General features: G+C 35.5%; 2 protein-coding genes across 2 annotated transcripts in view; one reads left to right on the top strand and one right to left on the bottom strand.

The window, feature by feature from the left end:
* The first annotated feature begins 3288 nt into the window (after positions 1-3288).
* Positions 3289-5807, top strand: LOC110379455 (lymphokine-activated killer T-cell-originated protein kinase). Its single transcript, XM_021339127.3, has 5 exons — positions 3289-3505; positions 3585-3880; positions 4125-4320; positions 4816-5022; positions 5259-5807. The coding sequence occupies exons 1-5, from the start codon at positions 3403-3405 to the stop codon at positions 5423-5425; spliced, it is 969 nt and encodes a 322-aa protein (XP_021194802.3). The 5' UTR covers positions 3289-3402; the 3' UTR covers positions 5426-5807.
* LOC110379452 (ankyrin repeat domain-containing protein 29) overlaps positions 5672-20184 on the bottom strand; it is a 37599-nt gene continuing 23086 nt past the window's right edge. Inside the window, exons 3-8 of the mRNA XM_049839545.2 lie at positions 8819-8917; positions 8520-8618; positions 8347-8445; positions 8036-8233; positions 7782-7877; positions 5672-7378 (exon numbers count right to left, since the gene is read on the bottom strand). Coding sequence (XP_049695502.2) covers positions 7190-7378; positions 7782-7877; positions 8036-8233; positions 8347-8445; positions 8520-8618; positions 8819-8917 — 780 coding nt within the window. The 3' untranslated portion in view covers positions 5672-7189. The remainder of the gene's footprint in view (positions 7379-7781; positions 7878-8035; positions 8234-8346; positions 8446-8519; positions 8619-8818; positions 8918-20184) is intronic.

Below are 20184 nucleotides of genomic sequence, written 5' to 3'. Positions count from 1 at the left end.
TCGGAGGAGAAGGAATGTTTTTTTTTATTAAATAAATTAACTTCTTTCAAAGAAGGATTATGTACTTTTTTTTTTCCTAGCTGATGATTGGATGGCGCTGACCTAGGTACCTACGTGAATGCAAGGAACGGAACATCATATAATTATAACGAAACGTATGTTATCAAAAATTTAAAAAAAATTGAAAGTAGGGAAAAAAAATGACCAAAATTTGAAAAGAAGTCAGTCAGATAACAATCCAACTGTCTCGAGAGATTTTGAAAACAATTTGTCCAGAAATCTGAATTTCTTGGGTGCAATGTTTTTTTTTTAATTGTCAAAGGCTGACTCATGTAGTAGGTTAAACGCCTCTCCTGTAGTAGGTAAACTTTTTTGGGAACTTTTTTTTTAATGCTCAAAAATAAACCCTCCTATTCTATTTAAAAAAACCGGCCAAGTGCGAGTCGGACTCACGCACGAAGGGTTCCGTTACAGAGCAAAAAAATCACGTTTGTTGTATGGGAGCTCCCCAAAATATTTATTTTATTAAGTTGAACGTTAAATAAGTGTACACCTAACGTAAATAGTGTAAAGGCTGATTTACATTGAGTCAGTAACTGACGTCAGTGTAGGCGCCGAAAACTGACGCGTGCTATTTACACGAAGTCAGTGTAGTGTCAGTGTTTCGCCAGTAGTACTGTACTGACTTCAAATCAATTTACATGATGGCAGTGCCGGGTCAGCACTGACTTGTCTGTGGACTGACGTCAGTTACTGACTCAATGTAAATCAGCCATAACTCATAAAATTACGCTCGTTTGGCTTCACCCTTAACATTGTCCTTTTTAGGGTTCTGTACCCAAAGGGTAAAACGGGAAGAGAGAGAGAAAGAAATGATGATGTATTCCTATTGCCGCTACAACAACAAATACTGAAAACTACTGGCTTCACCCTAATATTCTATTAACCGAAGTTAACCGTATCCAGACCTAGCCATTTTACCGAGTACGTAACCAACCGTGTGCGTTCGCGCAGCGGAATGTTGTTGAATTTAAAGATTTTAATTATGCAGATAATTAGTGTAAGACGTCCTATAATTGTGTATGGTAAATAAAAATTTGTGTATGCAGCCATTGTGGAGAAATTCACCAAAAACAGATTCCGCTGGGCGAACGTTGGCGAACGTTGTCCTGGCGGAACTTTTTTTAATCCATAGACTTTAGAAGAAAAGAGATGTGTCCGAAAATTAGTGTGTATTTGTGTATAATTGATTATGTATGAATGAAATCAGTGCATGCATAAACTTCGGAGAAATTCAAGTTTCCGCTACGCGAACGTTTGGCCATTAGCTAGTTTTCATATAAAGCGCTTACATAGAGAGCTGTAGATTTTTACATACGTTGTTTTGAATTTGTTTATATTTGTTTAAAAAACAAATTCAGAAAAAGTCGTAGGGTTTAAAAGATAAAAATATAAACGTAAAATACACTTATTAGGTCTTAGTTCTTAAAGTATGCAGTTTGGGGTCTAGATTTTCACGTTTACACAAACCTTGTAAGTGTCTCCAACATGTTGCCAAGTATCAATGATGTTCCGTTAGTAATTAAAAAGTTATAGGATATTTTACCATGAACAGATCACTGTTTACAAAGCAGTCGAATATCACGACGTTCTAAAGGAATTGCATGGTAAAATGTATGCCAATAATTAGTTTAATCATTCAACTATTGACTTGCAAAATTTCATGTCATTAAATTCAGTAATTAAAGAAAGACAATTAAAATATCGAAACCCTACATAATCCGACCAAGTTCGGATTGCTTGCCGTGCCATATGTCTAAGCAACGTTCTTAACTTGGTAGGTTAGTATTTATTAATATGGTACAGTTGCGTACACAAGCGTTAGAAAAAAATAAAACAATTGTATTTCTTGATTGAAAAATATTTTTTAATAATAATGCCACTATCTACGATAAAAATAAATCTTCAATTAACAAGTACTTTTCTATTTAAATATCCGTGTACAAAAATATTTTTATTATTATTACTTACATAAATTACTTGACTATTTTTTCCTAACTTGACTTGTTTTATTTTTTCCTAACGCTTGTTTACGCAACTGTACCATTTTAATAAATATACTAACCTTCCAAGTTAAGAACGTTGCTTAGACATATGGCACGGCCGCTTTTTTGTAGCAATCCGAACTTGGTCGGATTATGTAGGGTTTCGATATTTTAATTGTCTTTCTTTAATTACTGAATTTAATGACATGAAATTTTGCAAGTCAATAGTTGAATGATTAAACTAATTATTGGCATACATTTTACCATGCAATTCCTTTAGAACGTCGTGATATTCGACTGCTTTGTAAACAGTGATCTGTTCATGGTAAAATATCCTATAACTTTTTAATTACTAACGGAACATCATTGATACTTGGCAACATGTTGGAGACACTTACAAGGTTTGTGTAAACGTGAAAATCTAGACCCCAAACTGCATACTTTAAGAACTAAGACCTAATAAGTGTATTTTACGTTTATATTTTTATCTTTTAAACCCTACGACTTTTTCTGAATTTGTTTTTTAAACAAATATAAACAAATTCAAAACAACGTATGTAAAAATCTACAGCTCTCTATGTAAGCGCTTTATATGAAAACTAGCTAATGGCCAAACGTTCGCGTAGCGGAAACTTGAATTTCTCCGAAGTTTATGCATGCACTGATTTCATTCATACATAATCAATTATACACAAATACACACTAATTTTCGGACACATCTCTTTTCTTCTAAAGTCTATGGATTAAAAAAAGTTCCGCCAGGACAACGTTCGCCAACGTTCGCCCAGCGGAATCTGTTTTTGGTGAATTTCTCCACAATGGCTGCATACACAAATTTTTATTTACCATACACAATTATAGGACGTCTTACACTAATTATCTGCATAATTAAAATCTTTAAATTCAACAACATTCCGCTGCGCGAACGCACACTAACCAACCCAATAAATATTAGTCTACACATTCTCGCACAAGAAAAACACCGAATTAGTCGCTTAGGCACCTTAGCTTAGTTCAATGCTAAAAAACCATCTTGCTTTATTTATGTTAAACGTTTACGAAAGAAAAAACTAAAATAAATTCCTAAATCCTAAACGAAATATATATCGCGTTTCATAACATTTCAACTATATATTAACCATTAAAAATAACATTTTGTCTTTCTTTCGCATACGTCTGTCAGTAAAGGTTGAGAGAGATAGCGAAACAAGTTTTATTACATTGGTTGGTAGCCCTGCATTTATGTCAAAGCCAATTCAAATTTCAAAACAAGCGTTTGTAAATTATAACGTCGTTCGCATCGTTAGCTCTGAATTCGAGTGTATTTGTGTTTTAATTGTGCACCATAAAAATAAATATGACCGAGTTCAAGACGCCTATTAAAAACAAAGCGCTTGATGTAAACGACAAGATCACAATACCTCCGTCGCCGTTTTTAAACAGGCTTGGATATGGAACGGGTAAGTTCCATGTTTTTAACGTTATGACTCCTCGTGGTTATATTTATGTTACAACTTCTCATTTTTATTATTTATCTAGGTGTAAATGTAATGCAGCTAGTGAGATCACCACGAGCGGGACAAATTCGTTCGCCATGGGCTCTCAAAATGCTGAACAAACGCGTCAAACCGAACCGAGTGTACACCGACCGTTTGAAGGCAGAAGCTGATCTTCTGCAGCGAATGTCCCACCCAAACATCGTCGGTTTCCGAGCGTTTAGCAAGGCGAAGATCCTGTACCTAGGAATGGAGGCGTGTGACGTGTCTCTGGGCGATATGATTGAGAAAAGAATAGAGGATGATGGCCAAATATTCACTCCGAGACAAATATTAAAAGTAAGTTCCTTTAAGTGAAACTTGTGGAAATATACCTATGATATTGTTGGTCTATGAATGTATAAACTTGGTTATTTTATCAGTTTCCTGTTACAACTTTATTTACTTAAAATTCTAGCTGATCTTTTATCCATTATGTACCATCTCAATTATTAAACAATTACCTACTAACTGCCATCAATATTTCATATAAAAGAAACTGCTCTGTTTTTTAGCATTTATTATCCATTGGTTCATCCACTAGGTTGCATCTGACATATCCAGTGCTCTGGACTACCTTCACACCAAGATGCAGATCCTGCACGGAGACATGAAATCGTACAACATCCTCGTGAACGGAGACTTTGTGATCTGCAAGCTGTGTGACTTTGGAGTTACTCTGCCACTTGATGAGAATGGAGTGGTTGATAAGGTGAAGGCGGGGAAGGCTGTGTACTTTGGTGAGATACTACTTGCTATTGATTTATTTTAATTAGGTATTTTCAATTTATAAAAAAACTGTCATGAAACAAAAAGGGTTTAATGGTGCCACACAAGTTTATGTATCTTGCACAGAAGAATTCGTAATTGGTTTATTATAGATTAAAACATGTCAACCTGTTATTTTAATAACCCAATATTGATTTCAAATAGTTAATGTACATGAACATATAGGTAAAGTAAATGAGTCACAATTGTTTTAAGATATCAGTTTCATTGTTCACATACTTTATGCTTTGCCTATTTTGGTTTGATGAAATAAACTCAAAGTTGGATCGTTTTAATAACAAATTTATGGTAGTAAAAGTATTGATAGAAATTGTATACATATTATGAATATAAATTGTATGTTTAAATGGTGTATACCTATATGAGTAGAACCATTAATGAAAATATGAAATATCATACTTCCTTGTAGTTATGAAAACAATATTGCTATGTATGTGTGATTTCAGGCACAGAAGCTTGGAGTGCCCCAGAAGTGATCCACGGAGGAGAGATATCCAGCAAGACTGACATATGGCCACTCGGCCTTACACTGTGGGAGATGATGGCGCTCATGCCTCCTCACACGCAGACAGATGACGACTCCATGGAGGACAGTGTGCAGTGTCTTGATGATTCTGTTGACAGCATCGGGGAATACTTCTCTGATAGATATGGTAAGTTGTAGACTAGTTTTCACTTTAGATTCCAAAATGACAACCATGATATTTGGTTCTGTGTGGTTTTCTTTATTATTTCACGTATCCAAATTGCTTCATTGTAATTGCTCTGTTTATCCAATTTTGAAACAGGAAAATAAATCAGAATAACTCACAGTAGTATTATTTTAATTGTTACTAAGTGTCCCATTAAAAACTACATTATTATAACTGACTTTATTTCTGTTTTTCAGGCACCAGACCACTGGTACCAGTAAATATATCAGAGAAGCAGTATGTTCATCCGCTAGCCCTTTTCTACTGCTGCACAGAAACTATGCCTTCCATGAGGCCCTCAGCCCAGCACCTGTCCATCGCAGCCAAAGACATGTTGGAGCAGTGCAACCAGTCTATGAGATAATAAGTACCTATTGATAATGTTACAAGTACCTTATTAGATTTATAAATGAGATTTAACGAGTAGACTTGCTACTATTTCGTATTTTACTTGTGTTTTAATAGTAATTATTTTTTGTGTTGAAATGATATTGATTATGTTTGACTCCCTGCAGGGAGCGGGATTTTATGTGTATTTGATTAATTGTGAATTAATGTATGTTATTATATTTTCATTGTGACCTTAAAAATATGATGAAAGAAAAAACAGTTTTGTAAGTAAAACATATTATTAAAAAAAAACAACTGTACTGTTCATATAACATAACAACAATGCTGAAACTTATTCTAAACCGACACGTATTATGCTATGTATTAATACAATATACATTAACTAAGTTAAATAATATCATGTTTTATTTGGTGATGATAATCCTAAAACCATTTAGTTTAAATAATTGACCATCATGTGGAACTATGCTGTGTTGCTACAGGAACTTACTATTCACTGAAATAAAATAGTAAAAATCTAAAATATTGTCCAAATATCCAAATACTACTCACCCACATAAATGGTAAAATTCATATTTGCGTAAAAGAATACTGTTCGTATTAAACACTTCATGAGATTCCATATTAAGAAATCGCTCAATACTTTGATACAATTTAAAATATAATTGAGCGATGATTACAATAGTGTCGTAGATACAAATAAATACTTCGCTTAAACCTACGCTACAACAATACAACAGTTTCTCTATAAACTAGTTGTGTATGTGATTGTATGAAAAATACATTTATTTCATTTCTAAGCTACAGTGAATAAGATTATCGCGGTCATGTAGTTTCACTTGCAGATTCTTTTTGAGAAATATTCATGAAAATAGATTAGTTAGTTTTTTTCAGAATGTGAACTAGCATGACCGTGATACAGTTGACTAGTGTAAATTAAAACATGTTTAAATATCGCTTATTTACTACATCAGCACCAACGATAAAACCAATTGTATATAAAACTGTTACTATGTACATGGTAGCAATAGACATATCATTAGGTAATTAGACAAACAAATATATAATTTGTTTGAATGTGGATTTTCGTTTTGTTTTACTAGGAAATGATTGAAATTAGAATACTAAGGCAAAAGTTTACCAACAACAAAATTACTTAAGACAGAGTGTTAACTTTCAAAATTGAATATACAAATTCATAGTAATTGATTGACTGTATGTTTTCGGTTTAAAAGAAAATGAAGGTTTATAGTCTAGTGCTACCATATGTACATAGTGTGATAGATATTCAGTATAAAGTGAGGTATTGCATAAGGCGAGTGGGTAAAGCTAACGAGTATGGCTGCGAGTACGTCATACAAAATGTTCGGTTAGTAACTATAGTTAGGAATACGAGATTGTATGCAGATCGAATGACCGTGAGATTTATAACAAATGATTTGGCGACGATTGTTGGGTTGAACTGTCAGATTTGCTATTAAATACATATAAAAAACAGGTCGAAAACTTCTTTTGATTTTGATAATAATCGGCGAAAACAAAAGTTTTGAAAAGCAATTACTCGAAGATCAGTAATTTGCTGACTCTATTAATGTAAAATTTCTTCTGACTAACATATAATTGCATTTTTTCATAAGTGAACTCAATAATTGCATCATATTTTCAATTGAAATTATATACAGTTTACTCAGACAACCACTAGATGGCGCTGGTACCACAGCATTTCACAGGTCAACCCAACTCCCGTGACGCCTTAGACTGCTTATGTAGTACAGTATCACGTGGCGAGCTCGTGCTCGAGGCGGCGCAGGTAGGCGACGACGTCGTTTTTCCTGGCGGCAGCGGCAGCTTGTAGCGCCGTGTGTCCGGCGCAGTTGCGCAGCGTCAGCCCCGAGCGACGCGCCAGCAGACGCACGCAGGATAGCTGACCGAACATTGCGGCACCATGTAGGGCTGACTGGCCGTTCTGTAATGGAGACAAGATAATTTGTACTTTGTGACAAAGTTCCAGTAGATTTCATAACGATACTGAGAAAAATTACTTGTAAAGCTACTAAACTAGCGTTCGTAGACTTAGAATATTTCACATATCTCCGTTATTTTTAAAAATTAATTCACAATACTACATGAAGGAGAAAAATCCCACATTAAAAAAAAAAAACAGATTTTATTCTCACACTATTCTCAGATATTATACTTATCAAATTTTATAATAGCGCCCTCTAGTAGTAAGTAGAACAATAACACTTTTTAAACAACTATAACGCCATCTAGCGGCGAATGGAAATAACGTAAACTACAATTAACCACCACGAGATGGCGTTAGTAGACCCTAGAAATACAGGAAATAATTGCATAGAAATTCTTACGGGAAGCAGTCCAAGGTTTGGCTTATATTTGAGCAATTCTACGACCACGGCGGCGTGTCCCTTGTGTGCAGCTTTGAACAGCGGTGTGGCGCCATCCTGAAATTGCATAATTATTTAGGTGAGTTAATTAATTTCTAGACTATTCAATACTTTATATTTCAAATGCGTAATACACATCGTATTGTTTGTATCATATCTTTTAACGTGTCAGAGACAGATTCAGTCTACCATCGGTCGGTGTGTACACTACATACCTGTCGCACGTGGTCTGGCTCTGCGCCGGCGGCCAGCAGCAGTCGCGCGACGTGCTGGTGGCCGCACTGCGCGGAGATCCACAGCGGCGTGGCGCGGTCGGCGCGGGCGGCGTCCACGTGTGCTCCGGCCGTGATCAGCGCGCGGCACACCTCCTCGTGACCGTTCTGCGCCGCTATGAACAGGGGAGTCGCTTTGTCCTGGAAATACAACATCACAAAAGTGACAATCGACAAAAGAAAAGTAAGATATTCCAAATTGGTAGCTGACACACATCGTACAATACAAATCAGGTGGCATTATCAGTATTTACCTTCATAGAGGAATTGACGTTAGCGCCCCTGCGTATAAGCTCTTCGACGACCGGCAAGTGACCGCACTGGCACGCCACGAACAACGGTGTGCCACCGTCCTATAAAATACACCAGATTACTCAATTACCCACTAACTGAACATTTTGAATACAAAAAGGTTTGTAATAAGTACCATGCTAGGTGCGTCGATGGCAGCTCCGGATTCGAGCAGTAAGCGAGCGATGTCCAGGAAACCGCCTTGCGCTGCGAAGAACAGCGCACTCGTTCCTGTCTGAAATGCCATACACCCTACGCTTTACGAGCTATTCATCAACATTGCTAGAAGCAGTCTTCTATTAGGCACATCAGAAATAAAAAGGTACAGTATGCTGTAGTCTTGAATCATAAACCCTGACTGCGACCTACAGTCTTGAAGAACATGTTAAGGTTAAGAACTTGGTAGTAATTACCTAATAGAGGTTAAAACCTTACCGTTCTGCTGCAAGCGGGGTCGGCGCCCTGCAGCAGCAGTTCCCGCACGCACTCCGTGTGACCCATCGCAGCTGACAGAATGAGCGGCGTCGTGCCATCCTGCAGACAATATGAACTTGATGACTATTGTCTCTACTGGTAAAAATCATAACTAAGTATTTGGCGAAAGGAAACTGAAATGCGAAGGGGAGTAGTTACTGCATGGTACTTAAATATGACATGAATATTATATTTAATTAGCAGAAAAAGTTAAACTTTCAGGTCATCAGATATAAGAGAAACTAAAATGAGCACAACATGATTTTCATCTGCTATCGTTATCTCATAGCATTCTTTCTCGTCGCGATAGAACCATTAAGTAACATTTGCATTTTAGATAAGATTATAAGTGCTCTCACATATTATGCTACTGAAATCAGAACTTCGTACTCATTCACTTTTAACAGTCAAGTATAGATTTTCTATGATATCCGAGAAAGTGGATAGATAAGGTAAAAAAAATCATATTAGTCAATTATGTAATTACTAATTGTAAAAGTGATACATATTGAAGTTATTTTACATAAATTAAACCAATAACAACTATAAGACTATACCTCATGTTTAAGGCGAGGAAGTGGTCAACAATAATTCCATAACCGGCACGCGCATCTAAGGCGCCAAAAGGGGTCGGAGCGTCTGAGCGGGGCGAGGATAACAATACGCGCGCTAGCTTATAACCAGTGGTCGGAATAGGTAGAGCTATTTGGGGTGAATGACCGCAAACATTGATATTAACATGGACATGCCTCTGAAATCCCGGGATTTTGAAATTGTCGATTGATTTAAGTGAGTTAATATGGGTAAGTGGGCAGTTATGAGCAGGTAGTAGGTGAGCACCCAAACAGTATATACTTACTTATAAACACACACAGGGATCCTGGAACGTTGTTAGAGGTAGCTTCGTGAAATATGAATTAATTAAGTAAAACTGTTAGAAACGATACTAAATATACTTTACTGCACAAGGAAATATTAAATGCCTACACAATACAGAATAGAAAAAGATAATATCGCTGCCACCGGCTGGAGGTACGCGACGGCTGAGGGGGAGCGCGAGGGGAGTGCTAGCGCCGGGTTTACGCGGGCAGCGGGAGGGGCGCGGGATCGGCGGGCACGAGCGCTCGCCTGCGCCGCTGCGAGCGAGACGGCGCTTCTCATTTTACCACGGCGGTGACGCCGCATTTTGTTATTTCGTATTTATTGTAATTAATGTAATACACAATTGTCAAATCAGTCTACGAGTTTTCCTGACCAGCTCCTGCTACACTAAGTTATCGATACATCAAGAACAAACCAATTTATCTCTCTTTATTATTATATGTTTATGCTCCATGTTGCCAACCCGTCGTAAGCGCTGTTTTCGTCGCTTATTTTTTGTCTCTTTCTATCTTAAAACGTCTAAAGTATTAGCTGTCTCACTTATACAAATACAGGTACAGCGGGCTTCACTCACTCTTTTGTTTCGGCTTGTAGAGTGCGCACGTGTGATTTATTGTGTTCCTTATTTTATTTGACGTTGGCTTGTTAACTGGTTTCTGGAATCTTACTAACACGAATACTTTGGCTTGGATTTACGAATTTTGATTTGTTTTTTGCGGACTGGATACATTTGAAACTGTTTATTTGATTTACCTACCACATTTGGGTAAGTGTTTTTTATTTTTATAATATCTACAAAGGACATTTAGTGAAAAAGTAAAGTAATTGTCCTCTGCTAAATACATATTTTTTCAGGCTTCCGAAGTTCCAAAGGAAGCTTTATAGTTTTGCCTTGTCCGTCTGTTTGTCACAGCCAATTTTGATATACAAAAGTTTGAAGTGGAATTTTTCGTTAGTGACCTGAGTAGCAGGGAACTTGTTTACGTAAATTGTGCTCTTCCGCTACCCTACACCTTGTAGGTGATCCGACACGCACCTGACCGCTTTTTTCTAATATAATCTTGTGTTAAAAGCTAAGTCAATTACAATACAAGGTGGACTAAGTCCTCCCCCTCGCACACCCCTTCAAGTACCGCGTTTTCCCACAATAACCATTTTCATTGGCTATTGACTGCTCTTACCTAAATATTTTCGGACATGAGCTTGACAGTGTTCTATCTGATTGTCTTAATCGGCTAACAAAATGCATTTGAATTATGTATCTCATACTTACTGTGCAATTGTGCAACTGTGTGTGGAACAATTTTTCGTGAATTTTCACACCGTTTTTATTTCGACTATTTATTGGAAAGATTTTAACTGTTTACTATTGTTTTAGGGCGATAAACAAGAAAAGCCAAAAATGCCAAATATCAAGGAAGAAACAGTACAAAAGTGGATATCCGAACATCCAGAGCTGTTATACGACCACGCTAGTCGTTCAATATATTGCTCGAAGTGCGAGAGCCATATAACGGCGAAAAAATGTAACATCAATAGACATGTCGAAGGAGCCGTGCACAAGGGAACGTTTAAACGGCCTCCGGAGGAATTTTATTCCGACCTGATCAAGTTTCTGGTTCTGTGCAATATTCCCTGGTCGCAGATGAAAAATCCAGCATTCAAGGAGTTTTTTCAGAAATATATCTGTACTGTTTGTTGTTGTACTTGTACTAGTCGTAAAGTACCCGATGAGTCGCTGTTACGAAAAGTATATTTAGATAAAGTTTTTACTAACAAAATCAAAACAATTTATGAAAAAAATCAAACTGAAAAATTGTGGATATCATTAGACGAGACAACAGATTTTTTAAATTTATCTAAAAAATATGATTATAAAACCATTGCATGAGAATATCTCAAATCGGCCATATTTAATTGCCTGCAAGATGTTAGAGGTGGTTAATGGACAAACCATTGCCAACTTTGTAATACAGTGTCTTGAAAATCTATGGCAAAACTCGTTTGAAGAAAAAGTTGATAATATTTTAATACTATGTACTGATAGTGTAGCATATATGATATCTGCAGGGCAAAAATTGAAATGCTATTTACCACAATTAAAACATGTAACATGTTTTGCTCACGCACTTCATCGTGTTTCTGAGCAAATTCGAATGGAATATAATGATGTGGATATTTTGATATCAAATGTAAAAAAAATATTTCTAAAAGCGCCAAGCCGTGTTCGCATTTTTAAAAGAAAATACCCTGACTTACCACTACCTCCACAACCAATTATTACAAGGTGGGGTACTTGGTTGGAGGCAGCATCATACTACGCAAAACATTTTGATGCAATAAAAGATGTTTTGTCTCATTTATGCAGCTCTGATGCAATAGCTATCGAAACGCGAAAAACATATTACAAAAAGAAAACATACAAAACGAGTTACAATATATAGATGAATATTTTTCAGTTATACCGTTTGCTTTAAAAGAATTACAAAAGCACCACTTGACGCTAAGTGATTCATTTTAATATTAGATACAGTCAGAACTTGTATAAATGAGTGTGCATCAGAAAATATTAAAAATAAAATTGAAAAAGTTATAGAAAGAAATCCGGATATAGATATATTACGAGAATGGAGTGAAAAATTGTAAGAAATGAAACAGATGACCAAATTTTATTGAAATGCAAATTTGCTCCAATGACCTCAACAGATGTCGAACGTTCATTTTCCATATATAAATGGATTATGGATGTAAAAGAAATACATTAAAATGGATAATATAGAAAAACTGATGGTCATTTATTTCAATTCCGTAGATGGTGATGGGTTTTCAGCGAAGAATTGGTAGACGATGAAACATCATCGTCTACCGGTTTAGAATAATTTAATAAAAGATTAAATTAATAAAAAATAGTTAATTATTTTCATCACGCGCAGTAGCGTGAAGTCTTTCATTTACGAGCATGTCAAGAGCTTCTAGGAATAGAAAGTGTATCGTAAAGTTTTGTTACTAATCGTTAAAGATTAACATAAGGAAACGGCTTCACGTCACTGCGAGTCGTGAAAATACCTACTCTCTATCAATGTTTTCAATACGACGGCGTTATTAATGCTGAAAATGTCATAATTACATTTTACGAATGATATAGTACAAAGTTCTTTATGCATATTTTTGTAATTTATTTGCTACTTACTACTTTAGTTAAGTATATTTATATATCGTTGTAGACAGACCAACCAGTAATGTCAACTGTTTTGAAAATTAAATAATATATCTAACTCGATCATCGCATTTTATTTATATTCCATGTCTCCTATTTACTATAGTAAACTAATAAAAGTGGATTATCCATTTAAATATAATGTTCTAATTAAGCACTGACAAAAGAAAGTACTTAGTTGTTTTTTTTTTAATTTCGATAATTCCCGGAATTTTTGGAAATATTTGGCATATCTATGTTATGTCCGCATGTAGCAAATAACAAAAATACTTCTACTTATTCCTATAAAAACTACTTGAACAATGTTTTTTTAATTCCAAGAATTCCCGGGATTCCGGGAAATATTTGGCATATCCATGTTATGTCCTCATGTCGCAAGTAGCCAAAATAGCTCTACCTATTCCGACCACTGCTTATAACTAAAAGTCGTAAGCGACAAAATGGTTTTGTAATTTTAATATTTAGAAATGATAATTTAATAAAAATTCCTACTACCATTTTAAAGAGTATGTATATACTCAACTACTAAAAAAGTTAAGAGGCTTAAATCGGTCCCGTTTGCCCATAATATGTGAATCTCTTTTTAAAAAGAGGTATGTTTGATATATTTTTCTCTGTTATAAAAGTTACCTAATCATGTTTCTACAACTAACAAAATAAGGCTTATATCATGAACTTTCAGGTAACCAAGTTGTATTTTGATCCGTTTTGTATTTACTGAGAAAAATTGACATCCTTGGCGCCAAAAATTCCAATTCGTCCTCTTAAAGTAAATATTTTCAACTTTCCCGACACTCTCCGGCACATGCAAATAAACGGCTTAGCCAGTTTTTCACATTTTCCGAGGTAAAAAGAAAACTCATTAAGAACTTTCATTCGCCGCTTTTTGCCAACATAAAGCGTCCATTTGTGAATGTAGGCCGGCTGAGTTTACGTCGCCTTGATGGAAAACTCTACTAATATTTATGTTAAACTTCTTACGAGCTTACTTGAGAAATGCTAAGTGTTGAAGTTAAATTAATTTGGAGCAAGTTTGAAAATAATTTAGAAATGCTTCCTATCATTCGGTTTAATTTAATTTGTTATGTAAAAATATTCTGCTTATTCTTCAGGCAGTAAGATTCACACACTTATACTTTCTCGCTATCAAATTGAAGGGTCAAAAATCATTACCCTACCTTTTACCTTCTCTTCAAGAAGACGTAGACGTTTGAAAGCCATTATAATGTCATCTATCATTGGTCACATGGTCACGTCCATCACGTCTGATTTCACGAAATAACGGTTTTCTAAAATATGAAATGCGTGATTTGCCAAATAATGAAGATGAGTCCGGTACCCGCTTTCTCGGCGGTTGATAGACACATAATATGCAGATAATCATAGATGCGCACGCATCAAAAACATTAACCTCTTTTTGTTCCAAATCGGGTATACGATGCAAAAAAGCCAGCTTCGGATTAGTGACTGACAAAACTTTTAACAGTTCCAAACTTAGAACCCATCATCTTCCGAGCCTTTTCGTTTAGCTAGTTTAATTTTGTTGTCGCATGCATAAGTATTTTATCTCAGAATATTGCTAAATACAGTATAGGCAGAAATAACCCAAAAAATAAAATAATTAATAATTTATTTATTACATACTTTCTTATGTTTAACTGCCCTACGTGGTATGGTATAAGCCAGAGTACAACTGCCTGATTTATTATTATCATAATTGATAATAAGGTACTCTGTAAACACAATCTATCTATTGTCACAAACAATCACAATAACCAATCAACACTTCGCCACACGTACACGCGGTACTCTTCAAACCTTTTTAACCACATGGATACAAAGTACTAACGCGGGACAAACATGGTAGCTTCCGCAGCCTTATGCAGTTAATACTAGACCAATATGGCTTCTGATGACAGCTTACTATCAATTATATCGGATTTAGGTTGTAATGCCAATGTATTGGGCAACTGTGTCGATATACTTTCGATTTGTGATACTTATTAGTACTATATCTGACAAGGAAGAATGAAAGACAGACAGACATATTATGTTGCTTGGGAGTGGGTCGCGCCACTTCTTCCCAGTAATAACACATAGGAAGTGGTGAAAGGTGGTCGTTTTTAGGGACTGTCTCAAGTAATTCTGAAGTCCGAAAAGTGCTGATTTGAGTTAGGAGTTTGGTACCGAATATAAAATGAGTATTTTTTCTCGCTAGAATTCTACTAGATTCGATTTGGTTCACGGATCGCGTGGCAAGTGATGTTTGATTCTACAACAATAAATTAAATAGCAATCCGTTATTTGGATGCATATCCTGAAGAATACGGATACATAATTATAATTACTATAATTGAAAAAAGCCCCCGAGCACACAGCTCAGCTTGCTTATAAATCCAACACACGTCAGTTCGGCATCATTGCACGTTTAGCTTACTGTAACTATTGTGCACGCGACCTAAGGCGGTACATGCACATTGCACATGCCATAAAGGCCTAGAAGTGTAATAAAACAACGCTCATCTTCCTTTTAAACTATTGTCTGGAAGAGATCGCGAGAGATCGCGCTCTTAGCGATAAGACCGCCCACTATGTAACCTACTTTCTTAGTTTTATGATCAAAAGTGTGTGCGTCGTGTACCTAATAATGTATATATCTATGTTTAACCACATATCTAAAAGATTTAACTAGACACGAGATGCATTAATTAGGCTCCATTTTACCCTTTGAGTACGGAACCCTAAAAGTCAATGCTTGATGAGCCCCGTAGTGAAAGAAAAAGAACTGGAAATTATAAGAAAGTTCTACATATGTATGACTCAAACTTTATTGCCCATACGTTATTATTAAACAATTAACACAACGATTTGAGCATGTTACATGCTGCATACATAAGGCATATTATGTTCTTAGCATGCAAAGTTATGCTAATCCCAGAGAGAAAAGTAAACATTACTACAGCGGAACGATTAATTAATCATAGTTAATCATGCAGCAATTTGTTAAGAAATTGCACGATAGAGATAATTGGTTATCTTTGCAATCTACTGTCGTTATAACTATCGCGGGAATTTATCAGTAGGTATGAGAATTTCTTTTCAGGAGAACAACGGAGTCTTGAATATAAATGTCTGGAATTCAGTATTCCATCGTCAATAATTGGGGACAACATTTTTCGGAAACAATGGTCAATTAGGTAGCACAAAGGCCTAGAAATACCTACTTCACTGATACATACTAGATTTATGTTTCAGTTACCTATACTATTTTATTTTGGATTGGTAATTTGCCCTAGAAGGAAAAAATCGAATACACGGGACGTGTACGTCTATTAAACCGGCTAGCAGAAAAATGTAACTTGAAGCATTTTGTTCTAATTATTGAGGAGTACATAATTCTTACTCTAAATACTGAATGAATTTCGGCCACATGTCATGTTTCGATAATTTCAAGGTTGGTTACCGGACACCGCGAGACACATGATACCAGCTGTTCATGTTAAATACGGTTTTGTTTACACTTATTTTAACTAAATATTTTTAAATATCTATACTAATATTATAAAGCTGAAGAGTTTGTTTGTTTGTTTGAGCGCGCTAATCTCAGGAACTACTTTTCCGATTTGAAAATTTCTTTCAGTGTTAGATAGCCCATTTATCGAGGAAGGCTATAGGCTACTTTTTATCCCGGTACGGGAAGTAGTTCCCACGGGATGCGGGTGAAACCGCTGGCAGAAGCTAGTTAATTAATATGGAAACTAAAATTATGATGCAAATAAAAAAGATACTTCACCGCGACTTTAACCATCCTTTTTTTAACAAAAAGGATCTATTAAGTAAATATGTACTAGTAAATAAATTCCCCACAATATACGGTCTACAAAGCGGCCTACTCTCCCACACTTATCTCCCAAACAATATATGAACGGTCACAATTCGCACGGTATTACGTACATATTCTCATAACTATTATATTTTCGCGTTTACGTAACGAGGAGATGTTTATGATATTACACGAATTATCGCTCTGTTGTTGATTCACGAGCTTAGAGTGGCTCAAGTTATGAGCGGAGCGGTTTGCGTTACAGAGATAGAGGATGGAATTTAGCTGGCTACCGATGCGGTTTTACCATAGAAATCTAAAATGTTTTGTAGGTTGTATATTATTTGTAGACGACTTCTTTATCAATTGGGATTTTATAATTTCTTTAGTCTTCATAGTACGAAACCCTAGGTATAGTATTTCATAATTAGATTCACAGGCATCTCAGAAATTATCCAATTATGCCATGAATACGCAAAAAAGTCTAAACATAATTATGAAATCAATAATCCGATGAAGAGAAGCACTTAATACGCTTATAATTAGTACTGATGTGTTTCAAATACTTCATATTATACCTACTTATGGATAACACCTAACAGTTTACTTATTGTGGCAGACGCCTTTCACATCTATTTAGCGGTTGAATATAAGCGCGACGTAAAGGGAGCGCTGTTTATAATAAAACATGACAAGTAGCAACTTTGTTATCGACTTCACGACTACGTTTGGTCCAAGTTACGAGCATAGCGGGAGGGTTAATGATGAAATCACCATTTTTTGGAGTATAATTGGTAAATATGGGATTTTCTAACCTGGGCACAGTATTTTTCTAAATATTCATTTGATAACCATTCACCTAGGAATGACGATGAATACTGAGATTGACGTGCGTCAGCTGTACTTTACAAGTATGGTAAAGGTAAAACTCAAATTCCATAAACAATTGAGAGAAAGCACTTTCATTTGAAATTATGGTCATCAATAAGGTTAAAAGAATGAAGAATATAGGTAATTTAAAGGCTAGTGTTCTCTATCGCTTTGAGCTTATAACTTGAAGACATGGTAATCTGAATTTCATAACATAACGAATGACCGAAAGTGGGCCACTAATTTTACATCACTATAAAACCTTTTGTAGGTACGCGGTCCCATAGTTACTAGCAGAGAGATTAATGAATGTTCTTCTTTGATACTTTTTTCTCTTGAAATTAAATTCATTCATTAATAAATCTTACCATTTTTTTTTATTTAATTAATCTTGATAGATATTATGTAGGAGTATTACGAATGTTCTCACGATCAGATTTCTTAAAAGAAATGCGATATAAGATTTCAGGGGTATTGTGAGGTATACTGTGAGTTCATAAACTAGCAAGACTTGTAAAACTGTAACGCCTTGTGAAAGCGGACGCCAAAACGAATCAATACTAATACATAAGAAAATTCACGCCTGCCTTAGCAAGCGTATTTCATACGTTGATGTAAAAACAACACAACCGAAGGAAATGAATAAACAAAAAAGAAAGTAAAGAAAAACAAATGCCTGGCTGTATACAAAGCCCCTAAAGAAACAAAATCAGTCTTCCGAACCATAACACAAACTAACGAATTCAGTTCAGCAGTAAAGATCTCAAAGTAATCTAGGCCATCGATTTATTAAGGCGTCCAAAATAAACGTTTTTTCGCTCCAAGGGGTTTGCGTAATACCCCCATTCGTCTTTTCGAGGCTGTCATCAGCTAGATCTAATTTTATAGGTAAACTGTGATACTAGAACTTTGTCTAGTCATCAATTTTGCTAGTGACAATGCTAATCTTAAAGTGTGATCTAGAAATGAGGTTTATCGTCACGTTTTGATCTTTTGGGTCTTCCGGATCTCATAAAATAAAATGGTTACTTCAAAGTCCTCTATGTTTGCTTTCATGATAGGTTTTTCTGGAGGAAAGGAAAGAGAAGGAAATGGTAACTTTAGAAATGTGAGAATGAACTTATGACAAATCTTTATAAACTCTTTTGCAAAAAAAACGGGCACTTATGCGAAATCTTAGTTTTAAGGACTTTACGTGTATTTCAAAGGGTTTTATGACTGTATTATGTTTCTAGCATCAAAAGAGTTAGCCGAGCATGCGTGAGAGTGTATTCTAAATTTGAATTTTGTACAATTGCTAAGAAATTGATTGAACCTTGTTTCGGACTAATTGCTGGCAGAAAGTTCGTCGGTGTTTTGAAAAGTTTTTAAAGTGGTTTTCAGGAAAATGATAATGCAGTTTTAATTAATGATTAATGTACTTTTTTGGTAGATCAAAACATTTTTGAAAAGCTATGCGTATTTGATAAAATCTTCACCTGCTCTAAATGGGCTATACTGATGATTGATGGCAATGTTAAGAGTTTCGATATTTTAGTGTAAAGCGTTCCATTGTTTAGGTATTGTACCCACGTGTTTCAAAATATCGCTTTTTCCTAAATACACACTATTTAGAAGAGTATCAGTACCTTTGGTTGCGACAAAACCAATTTAAAGTTAGCAGTGCCGATCACAACACGTCTCCTATCGGACTTTGACATTTAAAAAATACCAAATTTTGGGATAAATGTTAAAATTAACCACATGAAAAATGATGAGGAGGGTTAAAGCTATCTAAAAAGTCAAATTATTGCCGCGTTGAAGCTCTCGCTAACTCCATAGGTATCGGGTTACTAAACGACGATTTAGCTGAAAGGGAGTCAAGAATTCAAAATTATTGGCCAAACGTATGTTTCTTACGAAATGAGCAGATAGCCAATTATTGTTATGATTTAAGCCGAAAAGTGCTGCAGATGCCAGAAAATCTCGGTGTAGGCAAGTTTATTTAATAAAATGTCCGTGGGATGAAAACACGCTATTTGAACGCTCAGACTCATAGATCTTCAGAGGTCTACGGAGTTTCCCAAGAGACGAGGTTGTTTAAAAATCAGTGATTACGAGACCTTAAGACCTCGTGCTCACAGTCTATGCGCTATTTTCTATATTTTGTAGAATTTCAAGACTTTTAAAAATATCAAAGTCCGATAGGAGACGAGTTGTGATGGGCACTGCTTACTTTAAATTGGTTTTGTCGTAGCTCAAAGTACTGACACTCTTATAAATATTGTTTATTTATGATAAAGCGATATTTTAAAACACATGTATACAATATCTAAACAATAGAACGCTTTACACTAAAATACCGAAACTCTTAACATTGCCATCAATCATCAGTATAGCCCATTTAGAGCAGGTGAAAATTTTATCAAATACGCATACTTTTTCAAAAATGTTTTGATGCAACAAAAAAGTACATTAATCATTAATTAAAACTGCATTATCATTTTCCTGAAAATCGCTTCAAAAACTTTTCAAAACACCGACGAACTTTCTGCC

This window comes from Helicoverpa armigera, chromosome 9 (genome assembly GCF_030705265.1).
Source record: "Helicoverpa armigera isolate CAAS_96S chromosome 9, ASM3070526v1, whole genome shotgun sequence".
NCBI classification, from domain to species: domain Eukaryota; kingdom Metazoa; phylum Arthropoda; class Insecta; order Lepidoptera; family Noctuidae; genus Helicoverpa; species Helicoverpa armigera.
The sequence above is the reverse complement of the archived record's forward strand: the minus strand, read 5'-3'. Positions and strand labels throughout refer to the sequence as shown.